At 40.7% G+C, this 13,193-nt stretch overlaps 2 protein-coding genes across 2 annotated transcripts; one reads left to right on the top strand and one right to left on the bottom strand.

Moving 5' to 3' along the window:
- The first annotated feature begins 2,457 nt into the window (after positions 1-2,457).
- On the top strand, positions 2,458-3,304 carry LOC146636395 (uncharacterized). The gene is made up of 2 exons (XM_085350795.1): positions 2,458-2,545; positions 2,658-3,304. Exons 1-2 carry the CDS (start codon positions 2,458-2,460, stop codon positions 3,302-3,304), a joined length of 735 nt encoding a protein of 244 aa, XP_085206921.1.
- Positions 3,305-8,791: 5,487 nt separating this feature from the next.
- On the bottom strand, positions 8,792-12,776 carry nicol1 (NELL2 interacting cell ontogeny regulator 1). The gene is made up of 3 exons (XM_085350794.1): positions 12,665-12,776; positions 11,686-11,774; positions 8,792-8,863 (listed from the first exon to the last, which is right to left on the bottom strand). Exons 1-3 carry the CDS (start codon positions 12,774-12,776, stop codon positions 8,792-8,794), a joined length of 273 nt encoding a protein of 90 aa, XP_085206920.1.
- Positions 12,777-13,193: the final 417 nt, after the last annotated feature.

Raw genomic sequence — 13,193 nt, 5'->3', positions numbered from 1 at the left:
CTTGCACATTAAAACTGTACAGATTACGACAGCTGTATTACAGATTCTGTGGTAAGAAAAGATTCAGGAGTTTAATGAATTCTACAGAATAATAACAAAGATGGTGGGAATCTGTAGTAACCCGTACCAATCATACAGATATAGAACAAAACAACATGGAAGGTCCTAGTTCCTATTTATTTCTATATATTTAGTGGGAACATGGAATCTCATGCTGCATCTTTTGCTTTTAGAAATAAATGTCTTCCTGCCCTGTGACAGATAGAACTCCACAGCATCTTATTAACGTGGAAGTCGAAGTCTGAGCTGCTTTAATTTTTCCATCATTTTCGTGTCATCATCAGGTTGATGCTGAGTGCTCCTGTAGTCCTGATGCTCTGTGTAGATCAAACAGACAGTAACAGTGGACTGAAAGTGTAAAGCAGTTTCTCTACAACCTTCTACAAAGCTACATATCTGCACTTGACCCTCCGCGCTGTGTTAAAGCGCTTGGAGCATATTGTGTCACGTAACTTGCAAAACATGAGAAAACATTTCACTGGATGGGACATTTCCCTGTTGTAAGAAGACATCTATTATCCAAATATACTTAGCAGAACAAAGAGTAAATATTTGTTAACAATATTTGTTTCGGATTATTTGCCTCGCCCCCGGGTCTCAGTGAAAGCAGAAGAGCCGTTGAAAAAGAAGAGTCGGGAAACTTCTCATAGAAAAAAGATATTTCCTGCCACATAAAGATCAGGCGTGGATTGACTCTTCATTCTGTGCATAAATAACATTCAAAGCGTTCAACAGTCTGTCATCTTATCAAGAGTCTACAGATGTGATCAAGGTCCTGACTGTAGTCATCAAAACTAATCGTGTTTAATCTGAAACATTTCACACAGATGTCTGGAGAGATTTCAGTCAGTTTATCCGTTTATAACAGTGATCTTCTTGGGTCAAACCTGTGGGCCTTTCTGTGTGCAGTTTGCATGTTTTCCATGTGCTTTCAGCTGACTCCTAAACCTGCTTCTCTTTGATCGATGGGCTACATGTCCATGTTGTACCGCACCTATCTCCCAGTGTCTTCTGGGATAAGGTCCTGGCCCCACATAGGCATGGGACATCTTTAGCCCTCCTCCCTATTACACACATTTAGAAAATGTCCCACATTTTGTTTGACTCTCTTATCTGCAGGACAGACTTGACTGAAGTCCATCTTTTATTCACTAGATGTAAAAGAAAACCTGTCATCATGAATGACGTGTCACAAAGTCACAAGACTTGGAATACGATGAAAACACAAATAAATCTCTGGGAAAAAAAACGAAATACAGAATTTGTAACACATGTTTGTCCCACATAAGCATTCACTCTGTCCCACATTTAGCGTGTTGGGATCTTGTTGCTTTAACCCACACTGTCTGTTCTGATAGAGACAAAGTGATCTTGACATTTCTTTATTTTTTGCTGCTTGAATGATGAAGATTCTGGGTTTGAATCTGCTCCTCTCCGCGCACCTCTGCGTCCTATCAGAGTCTGAAAACGTACACGTATCATAGATAGACTCACCTCAGTGAACTGGATAGATGTCATTAGTCAAAGGTCAAGGTAACGAGTGCCAGAGCAAAGGTTCTTACAGGCTAAAAATAAACAACATATAAATTAAATATGTTCTATCAGGACCCAGTAAAAAAACCATTCAAACATATTTAGCAAAAAAAAGAAATGTAAATATTTATTTTTCCTCTCGTGTATTTGCCTTGCCCTCTGGGCTCAGCAAAGGTAAGCTGAAAGTTGGAACACCTGCAACACATCACAACATGAACAGCAACAAAAAACAGTATTATTCAGGACTTTTTCTTTAAAGTTTAGTGAGATTTATCAACACAACCAGTCTGAGGAGGCATTAATGTAAGATGTTTATGTCTACGTACTGTACTCTTGCCTTAATAAATATGCCTCCTTTACATGATGAATCAAAGTTATCATAAAGGTTATCACACCCACAAAAAAACTCAAACTAAATTAAATGGAGAAAACAAAAACACGTGAATCTAAAGCTCTGCTGCAGAGGGCTTCAGCCCACTTTCACCTCTGAGTGTCCATCTGATCAGTGTTTGAAGTTTATTGATGATGTTACTGTGTTTCTCTGCACTGCATGTGAGCACGAGGTGCAGCAGATATCTCGGAGCACTCCTTGTGACCAAAAGAGGCGTAGAAACTTTTCATTGGACGAGCTTTTCTCTAAAGTAACAGGACAAACAAATGCACGCCTCAGAAGAGTATATAACTGAAGTCAGACAGTCAGAAAACATCTAACACCTTAACTTCTGCTTCTACACAGCGACTGACACAGAGTAAAGGTGAGTGTAGTTCCTTCATTTCTCCCACTAAATCAGGTGTTAAATATTTAAAGAGCATTTGGGTGCATTTTTGTAAAGTGTTGAAGTTTCTGGGTTTTGTTTTTAGAAAATGAAGGTCCAAGACTTGTTCATGGGTTTTGCTCTTGTTGCTCTGACCAGTGCAGCACCGATAGAGGACAAAGCTGTATATGATGAAGGTAAGGGATTGTTTAAAGCAGAAATTTACTAAGGTGCAGGTCTAAACTTAGAGCTGTTTGAGTGCCTGTCATTTACTAACAGATGTCATCACTCCCACACCTTCTGATTCAGCAGAGTACAACCCTGAAGACTTCGACATAGATCCTACACAATATGAGAAACTCTTACAGAATGTGCAGAGTTACGGCAAAGTTCTGGGCATATCCTTTGACTACGGTGAGCTCCTGGGGACAGAGTTGGAGAATGAAACATTCCTGGCTGCAGGACTCGGGGTTGATGTGTCTGTTGGTGGACTCCTTGGAGATGAGGCGGCCCTGGGTGAAGGCTTTGGAGATGTGAAGTCTCTGGCCACAACCTTTGGATATGCAGAACTCCTAGACACTGAGTTGGGAAGTGACACACTTCTAGTTGCAGGACTTGGGCTTGAGATGTCTGGTGGTGCCCTGGGTGAAGATTTTGGAGATGATGACATACTTCTGGCAGCAGCTCTTGGGGATGAGCCCCTCGGCGCAACCTACGGATATGAAGAGCTCCTGGGCTCAGAGTCTGGAAATGAGACACTTCTGGCTGCCGGACTCAGGGTTGAGATGTCTGTTGGTGCACTCCTTGGAGATGAGGCGGCCCTGGCCAACGGGGAACTCCTGAATGTCAGTGAAGAAGATGAGAAACTCATGGAAATCGCTTTGGAAAACCTCAGTCTTGAAGATGTGCTGAAAGCAGCAGGTTCTGACGGTGAAATCAGACCTGATGCTGAATGAGCTGAGAGAAATGAATCCCTCGCTGCACACTGCCTGTATGTCTCAGTATACTTCTCACACTCTTCAAACTTTTTGTTTCCATCATAAAGGGAAAAGATCATAAAGCAAAATAACATTTAATCTCAAGAGAACGTAATCTGCAGTTCACCAAGTGAAGAATGTGATGCTCTGTCATGTTTTTGTAGCTTACATGTTAACATGTATGTTTATCTGCTCTTTCTCTGCAGCTCTCCAGGCTCGTGGCTTCATCGTGGTCATGATCCATATAAGGCAAATGAAGTGCATTAACTGAGGCACTGTCTCAAACATAAGGGACAGTAAAAATGTTTTGAAATGAAATAAAAATATTGGTCTCAGTTTCAAGATTAATGTTCTCTTTGTTTTTATTCTTTGTGTGTCTGTGTGTGTATATGAATCTTATTATAATACATCTCAAAAGCCTGCAGAGATTTTGCGAGCAATGTATTTTCTGTTGCTTAACTAAATTTTCATTTAATTTTCATTTATAAATTACGTGAATTTGATCAGCAGAATCAGTTTTTTACATTCCCATAACAGCATAAACATGCAGGTAAAATGTTCTTCATTCTGCATTTAGAGCTTTCGAGTAACTATTGCCTGAACCACGCAGTGAGCAAAGAACTGTTGGGTGACTTTACTTAAATAAAGTATTCAAATAAGAATAAATGTAAATATTGTAAGGCAAGAAATTACTGGGCAAAGATTTTATGCGTAGATTAATTTTTAGATTTTGTTCTATTTAGCTTTAATGTAATTTACAGACTTCAGATGCCAACAAGTTCATCTGACATGGTTTGTTTTCAATGACATGGTCTTCTTTTTTTCTTTTTTTTAATCAAGTTAATATGTTCAGGTTTAGTGAAAAAGGATATTAGTCACTGAATGAATTATTTTCCAAAAGGTAAATTATGTAATTCATTGTTTTTAACAAATTTGATTGTTTAGTTTTGATTGATTGTTTGATTGAAGCTGGGAAATGTTGAAAGAAGAACTGGACTTGTTTGTGTGTCACATGATATCTTCTAACTGGTGGACAAAGTGGCTTTCGCCAACAAAGCTGACAAACGGAAGCAGGATTTGGAGGATTTCGCAAAGAAAATGTTTTGGAAGATGTGTACTGTGGCATTTGCACAATCTAACATCTCAGTGTTGGTGTTGTTCATACATTATCAGAATAACATTGGTCCAGAATCAGTGACCCAACTGTCCAATGATGTTCATTTATTCAGTTAGCATTAGCCAAGAAGTTAGCTAATGTTATTGTAAGCTATAACTAGCAAACCAACATAAGTAACTTAAATTTGGCAAACAGCAAACCGAACCTGGCAATATAGTCATTATAATGTATAAATTAATAAAAAACAAAACCAATAGCTAACAAAGCTATGACACCACAGTGGGCACAGTGAGGCTTGATACAGATATCGGTGCAAATTAGTGCAATGAAAAGTTAGTTGTACTAGCTTTTCACTACTTTCTAAAAGTTTTTAAAGTCTTCTTTGTTTATATTGACTTTTGAAAACATTTTATGTTTAATAATATAGTGAAAATCTCATCACCAACACCGGATCCCTCGCAAACAAAACGGAGGAGCTACAATCAGAGATTTACTACATTCCCCATTTCGTGGTACATGTACAGTGACAATAAAGGGCTATTCTATTCTTCTATTCTTCTCTAAAATTGAGCCTTTCCCTCATTGTTAGTATTTCCAGGTTTATAGAGTCATAAAATAACACAATATCCCCTCTGTAGAAACTTTTCACTCTAAGATGTCAAATCATTTAAACAAGAATTTTGAGCTTGATGTTTTTAGGTTTTTAATTTGCCATCTTTTTGAGCTCTAGTCTGAATAAATATGACAAATTAGTACAACTTTCTGAGATTTGGCTTCAAAAATAATGATCTAAGTAATCATCTGGGAGAGCATCATTGTCTGTCTTTCACCTGTAGTATCATTAAGCAGAGCTGCACTTTGCTTCTTTCTTTGTCACATACATTACCTGCCTGCCTATCTATCCTCAGTGACTTTATAAAACACATAGTACATGACTGAATTATAAACCTCCATGCTTCACATTCATCCTGCCTACTGGTATGCTAAATTCTGGTATGCTAAATAAGTCCCACGGTCACGCAAGGTGAGGAAACTTTTGTGGCAAAGTCAAAGCAATGCCCAAGTATAAAAGAGGGATAAAAGCCAGAGAAAATCCAGAGGATTTTGCTTGCTTGCCCCCCGTCAAAGAATTTCAAACAGCTGGTTCAATGATTCAGGCAGCTTTTCCCGGAGCAGATAAAAGAGAGCTCTGTGGAGAGAACAAGCCAGCGAGTGAGTAAGAGCGAGAGAGGAAGAAAGTGGAGGCTGCTTGACAACAAGAAGTGAGAGTGATTCAGCGTAAACTCAGCATCCCTGCATGCCTGAAGCTCAATCACTCAAACCAGTAAAAGCCTGACGGGGTGAAGCTGCCTCAGCAGGATGTTTCAGTTGCCTGTGATTGTGTGTGCTGTGGTGCAGTATGAGAGGATTTGCCTCCATTGTGCCCTGCGGTACGCCGTGATGCCTCAGGCCTGCGACTCCTGCCAGGTGACTGCGGGCACTCCGTGAGCCAACGTAGCTCCTCGGTTTTCCTCTTTCTGTATCTTTTTACAGATTTCAGCCCATCTCATTTATAGATGAGGGGACTACAAAGTGCTGCATCACTGCGACACAGCTGGCAGTCCTTCTTTACTTAGGGCTCCTCCTGCTGGTAGAGATGTGGCACCTACAACAGTAATCCCTGTTGCAAATAAATAGAAAAAAATGTTAGTAATGTAGGAGGAGATGAAGTCAGCTAAAAAAGCACGACCTTTGGCATCTTTGAGAGCCGCATATCAGGTCATTCCATATTTAATCTTTTATCGATCTTCTACTGAGGAAAAGATCGTTTGACAAAGTCTAGACAACATCTAATACGTTTTACAGGGATATGTGTGATCCCCAAGCTCAAGTCCTCTAGCAGAGGCCTGGGTTCTGCACAGTATCATAGATGTTCCTAAAACTGCACTCCTCTTGACGGAGACCTCTGATGTTGTGCTGGGTCTGCTGGAGTTACAGCTCCTTTAATGCTCCTTTGACCACTGGAACCACTTTGGACTTTAACTTCCACATCTGCTCCAGTTCTCAGAAAGCTGATTCTGTTCATCTGGATGAAGCGTTTTCAGTAATAGAAATTTTTCGTCACGCAGCCAAATAAAATACTGAGATGAAGGCCCAAAGACTGAAATGACACAACATTTCAACTTCGTCCAGATGAACAAAATAACCTTTCTGGAGCAGCTTTACCTGGATGATTGAGAATGCTTCAAGATATCTGCCTCTGGTACGTCTCTGTTTTCTCATGCTCCTTTTTCCTGATCTTGCTGTCCGCTGGGATTGCCACAACTATCACAACTGCTTCTGCTCCTTGTCAACCACCATTATGTCTGGTTGGTTGGCCAACAGCTACTTGTCTGTCTGGAGGCTGAAGTACCTGAGGACCTTAGCCGTGTTGATCTCAGCCAGGTACATATGGGGCACAGATGTTCCTGTACTCTATCCTAGCCACTTGGTTATGTCATCCAATGAACACTGCTGCTACTATATGCCCGACTGTCTCTATGGTGTCTTTGCACAGTCTGTAACTTGGATCGGCTGTGATAGCTGTGTGCTGGCCTCTGTGGATCTGGAGCCCTCTTGGGGCTTGTTTATGTACTGTCATGGACTAGCCACTGGTAGGGTTTCTTTAGTCTGTCACTTGTACATCACATGGCAAGGCTTGATCTTGCACAATACTTCTTCATCCTTACCACCATCCCTGTCTGCTATCAGCTGCCTGAAGCACTCTTGCAGAAGCTCATCTCAGGGACACGCTTCCCGATGTATTCATGCTGGTTGTTTCATCCTGGATCATGGCACTGGCACTCCACTTTTTTGTTGCTCACAGAGCTGCAGGGTCCTGGATTTGGATGAAAGCCTCCATGCATGGAAAGGAATTTTCACATCTGGATATCTCCTCCTTTGGTTAGCTTATCATGACATCTGTGTAGCTGATGACTGCTGGACATGTGGGCTGATGGCTTGGGACCTAAAGGCACATTTTAGTGTCTTTTTTATCTTTGGTGATTTTGGGGGATTCTTCCTCTGTGTTGAACTCTGTCATTTGCTTTCCCATTCCAACCAAACAGCATTCTAGCTCCCCATTGGGCCATTTGATGGAGAACACAGAGGTGGTTCTCTACAACCACTGTGTTGGTTGATTTTCACACCATCTCTCTCTTTGGATGGCCAATGTTAAGCAAAGGGGACAACAAAAGGTGGTATATGTCAAAGAAACAGGACCCAAGGTTTCCCAGCAGAACATTGTCCAAACACCCCAGAAGAGCTGCATCACAGTTTGGTCAAATTCTTACACTTGCACATGTTCCCTCCTAACACCTCAACTTTGAGGAAAAAATGTCACCAATGGGTGCTATGATGACGAGATGATGAATGTTATTAGCTGTCAGCAGTCATACTGTTAATGCCTGACTGGTGAGCTGCATGACCAAGAAGCAATGAAAATAACTGAATGGACTGTAATTCATTAGAATACAAGCAGTAAAGGTCATTCATTGTTTTTATTTAAAGGTGCAACAATAAGACAGTGAATGGGGCTCATTGTGACATAAATACGCTGTTTATTAACAAGCAACAGTAAGACAGTTACTATTTCTACTTCCATGTTCCCTGCTGCAGGTCTGTTCACCCCTCCCTCCCCTGCTTATGACTCCTCCGTTCCACATACCCGTCTACATGTACATAATCTATACATACAATCGATATTAACAACAATAAAAGTGCTGAAAATTCATGCTACAGTGCTGTGCTAAATCAAGACCTACGAGTCCCCTTTTGCAAAGAGGTAAAAATTCATTTCTTTACAAACATTTCATTTGTAAACCTCCCAAACAATTCCTTTGAATCAGTCAATTACTGTCAGATTCCTAATAATAATTTAACTAACCGAAATCTAATGTTGAGCCGTTGAATGAACTCTGTGTGATGCTACAGTTCAATGTGTGTAAACCTTAACCTCGTACAAGACATTCAACAAGTTTACAGATACGTACCACATCCTATCCACATTATACAGTCGAAAAAGTCCAAAAATGTTTACGCTTTATAGGAGACACATGAGAGCGGCTGTCAGTGAAAACAATCTAAGTTCACAGGTGTCTGATACACCATTTCAGCGGTATAAAAGTCATCCCAGATAAGGCAGAACGAAAGCATGCCTCGTGACTTTAAATCAGAGCTTCACTGAACAGTGACATGAGAGAAAACAAAATAAAGTGCCTATTGTGTGAATATGCAAAGATGAGAGCTGCTGTACATGAGCAGAGGTTCTGGACAGAGTTGTTTTTGAAGTGTGTCGAGGTGCTGTTAGAGCGGGACGTGTCCTCAGGAGCTCAGCGCAGCGAGTTGGTGGGCATACAGTCACACAGAGCCCTCCTCTCCGTCCTCAGCACCAGCGTCTCTGTCTGCAGCAGGAAACAAACAAACAAAAAAACCACAACATTTTACTACATTAAATATCAGGTTTCTGACCTGTTGTCTTCATCAGCTGCAAAATGTTCTAAAAAAATCAAATATTAAAACGTTTCATTTAAAGCATTTGATATGTTTCTATGTTCTATTGTGAATAATTGCACAGTATCCCAGTTTACTTCGATTAGGGTTTGTATTTCCCTGTGATATTTTGATACAATTATAATTTTACAGTTTAAGTTTTAACCATAGATGCTGCCACGGGATTTTTATTACATGACAGCTTTTTCAAACCTCGCAGATTTAAACAAATATAAGCCACAACATCACGACTGCAAATAAAACATAAACATCAACATAAAAGAAAACTGAATAAAGAGGTTTAACCGAATTACAAAGAATTTCTAAGGTTTACAAAGTGCTTACTGTCCATGTCTTGCACATCGGTTTTTATTCTGCTAGTCTGTAACTCTGCAGTTCAGTAGCTTATTGGAGGCTGGAAGGAACAATAGCTTCAGGCAGTTTGTTTTGCACTTTGGCCCTCCTGAGTCTTCTTCCTGATGGCAGAGGTTTGCCTTGAGAGGAAAGATGTGCAGTGTGCTTTGTTGCTTGTTCTGTAACAGCATGCTCACACGGGCTCTGTAAGGCCCGTACTCGTATTCCCATGACCTTCATGGCTGTTTTATCCAAGCCTGCTGTTAAGTTGCCAAACCATTGCAATTCCATATTTAATAAGGACGCTCTCTAGCATCAGCAAGCTCTGAATCACTGCTGCAAGCTTGCACACAGATTATTGATGTGTATCTGCCAACAGCTAAATATTTATATGAGGACGGCTGACAGTTATTGAGTGGATTCTGATGAGCACTGGTTCATGATCAATAACTATTTTCTCTGATTTAGTGATGCTTGGAATCAGACGATTAGTTTCACACCATTTTGATGAAGTTGTTCAATCTCATCATGGTACACAGAAGAATCCACGAGTGTCAAACATAATCAGCCCGGCATGGACTCCAATCCGAGGAGGAGAGCATACATTTTGGAATTTTAAATTATATTTTAATAGGTTTTGCAGCTTCTCCTGATACTACACCAAAGTAATTAAGTAATATAAATATTTTTTAAAAAAACAAATTGCAATAAACTCTACACATTTCTGTTTTCTACAATGTGTCTACAATAAAAAACAACATGCTATTTTCAGTGAAGTAACAGAAACTTTCTGTTTTCTTTCAAACCTCACTCTGTGAGGTATCTCACTCGGTTTTCAGAGAACTGGGGTTACATTAGTAACCGAACATTTTTCTTTAATCTTACATTTATATCTTACAGTTTAAATCATGCTGACACACTTCTTTCATTACTACAGCAGCATTTCTTTATCATGTAGAAAAAACTAAGAAATACTGTTGAACTTGCCCGTCGTTATACTTTTGATGTTTCATGGTCAGGAATAATGTGTCAACGTGTAGACAGATGATCCCTGTGAGCTAACAGTTCATGTTTCAGGCTGCCCTAAACTTTCATCTTCGTCAACATTTTTAGTCTTGGCTCTGTATGAAATCAAAAAGGGATTACTCCTGATGTGGTCCTCTCAGGCACAGAGCAGCCCCGCCCACCTGCTGTTTAAACGTTTTGTTTGCGATGGGCAGCCAATCAGATACAGAGCTACTCTAGTTCTAAGAACACAGCTGAAAACATCATAATGGATGCTGCTTAATCCACAGTCATATTAATATTAGTCATATTAGGATATGTTCTCCTACAGCAACTTGTGCACAGTGTAAAGTGTCATGCCACTTTCTCTCGCTCCGTTTCCTCCAGCCTCTCTGTGCGCCTGTGTTTGACTACAGGAGTGGAGTGAGGTGCGTGGGATGTCGGGTCACCAGCTGCCGCTCAGCACTTCCTGCCATAAATAAATCGTACCAGCTCCAGCACGCTGCCTGATCGTAGACTGTTCACTAGGTTGAGCACAGTTCTGCACATCTTACACCTCCTCTCTGTCTCCAGCCTCTACCTTCCTCCTCCTTCCACTCAGCTTTAGACTCTCCTCCTAGACCTTTCCCTTCATTTCCATTTGGACCAATCCATTTACCCCCCCCCCCCCTTCCTGGCAACTGGCCATGCTGTTTGGGTCACAGTGGCTGGATCTAACTTATCTCCTTGTCTGTCAGAGTAATCGAGGGGTGCAGCGATTGTTTTCAGTCGCATTAACCTTCATTTCTTGGGTCCACACAATTAAATTATATAAACAGAGAATAAAAGTCATATCAGCTGATCCAAAAGCAGGTATGTGTGCCCTGAAATGAAATCAGTACTACAGTTCACACGTAAGCTCGGTGTGCTTGGAGTTAAAGTGTAAAATGTACAAATTCCAAAAATATTTCACAACAATCCAAACTATAGCGACAAAAAAAAAAAATCCCTATTCTTTGCAGCACAGGAATTTATAGGCACAGGTATTATGACTGCTCTTTGGCACAGTGATGGGAGTGTGTGGGTGTCTGAGGTCATTTGGAAAATGAAGCACAGCAATCTCTAAAAGCTGCGCTCCACAATTTTCATATCTAAAAACCAGGAAATAAATGAAAAAGGACTAACCCTGCGCTAAAATGCAGATGTAGACATTAACATATACTAAAACGTACCACATAATGTCACATTTACTATATAACAATATGGGAACTGATAGAAGCAGTTGCCACCCCACCACAAAGGCTCATGAAGATCAGTTATTTTATGAAATACATCAGCTGGTGCATGAATCTCTGCAGTAGTCTCTAGAATGAAAAGGAAATTAGAGAGGACTTACCCTGGCATCTAGGTTGAAAGCGGTCTTCTTTAGATCTTGCAGCGCCCTCTGCATAAACTCAAAGGCATGACAGTCCACACACGGGCGACCTGGAAACAGCAGAAATGAGTTCAGAAACAAAGGCAGCGGCGTGAGATACCAAGTTAGTACAGAGCCAGTATCACCGATACTTCTAAATGCAAATGATGTAGGTGGGAGTAGCATGCCGTGATTTATGAGGTGAATGTATCACTGATAATGATAATGTGAATGCAATTCAATGACCTCTAAATGACTGTGAATCTTGCTTTTTTCACTTTTTCATTAACACAACAGAACACACACTCATGGTTTTTCACATTTTGAGCCTGGATTTTTTTTGTATGTGTGCATGACTGGAAAGCATCAAATTAGACTCCAATTTAATGCTGATTTGGTGTGTTCTTGTGGCTGCAGACGTAAACTATAAAGTGTATTGAGTAGAAGTAGAGAATCAGTGACCTGACCCAGAGTCATCATTTACAAAAAGGAACCATAAATCTTATTAATGAGATTAGTCTGTAGCAGAAAGCGACTGACTGCTGTGCTTTGTCATCTTTGAATTGATCATTTATTTGAAGAAACAAATATTTTAAACAAATATACAGAATTTAGCTTTGTGGAAGTGTTCATCTAGATTTTTTTTCTCATCTAGCTTTTAATTTACAAACAACATAATCAAGCTTTTCTACCTGAGCATCCATGAAGACACACTTATGTATATTTTCCTTCTAACCTGCTCGGTATGTGTGCCTTTAAGCAGCAGTGGAGGCCCAGTTTCATGATCCAAGCGTACATTAATTAAGATGACCTACAATTCCCTCAACAGCACCCCTGTGAGACCTGCAGTCATTAGACTGTGGAAAGATCACCGTGGCGGACACATACTCGTCTAAAACATCTCAAAACTTGTACTCAACAGGCGGAGGGAAAAATTAATCTAATTTTTAAATCCACCTACTTTCGGCAGGGATGACAGTCCCCGTCTCATGATCCGCATCAGCTGCCCCGACACAGACGAGCTGCAGCGCCAGCAGCAGCACCACTGCCTGCACATACCCGCTGGAAGCCATGGCGACGGTGCGATCACTTACTCACCTCTGATCTGGAGAGTACAATTAGGCAAAATGTATAAATTAAAGGGCAGAAAATGTCCTACACGGCCGTCAGCCAATCAAATGAGGGGGAAAATGATGGGCTTTGTTCAGATAATGCTCCAGTTTCCAACCAGTAAATGTTTGTATGTGTTTAAAAGCTCAGCCCGCACAGAGTAATTACCGCTTATCTGACCACCTGCACGGTAACCTACCGTCAATCGGCCGATGATGGTTTGCAGATCGCCAGATGAGCGCAAGATGCCCACCGAGTACTGTTGTATGGAGATTAAATTAGTGCGCATGCGTGTTGGTTGGCTGAAATTTTCTCCAGGGGCCTCGAAAACGAGACTTCCGGTGACAGCACTTAAAAAAATAAAAGCCTTGATGGGCAGT

Source organism: Diplotaxodon limnothrissa, linkage group LG3 (assembly GCF_057381915.1).
Source record: "Diplotaxodon limnothrissa isolate DT_005_m linkage group LG3, D_limnothrissa_male_GT1.1, whole genome shotgun sequence".
In the NCBI taxonomy this organism is placed as follows: Eukaryota; Metazoa; Chordata; class Actinopteri; order Cichliformes; family Cichlidae; genus Diplotaxodon; species Diplotaxodon limnothrissa.
This window is presented reverse-complemented; position numbering and strand designations above follow the sequence as displayed.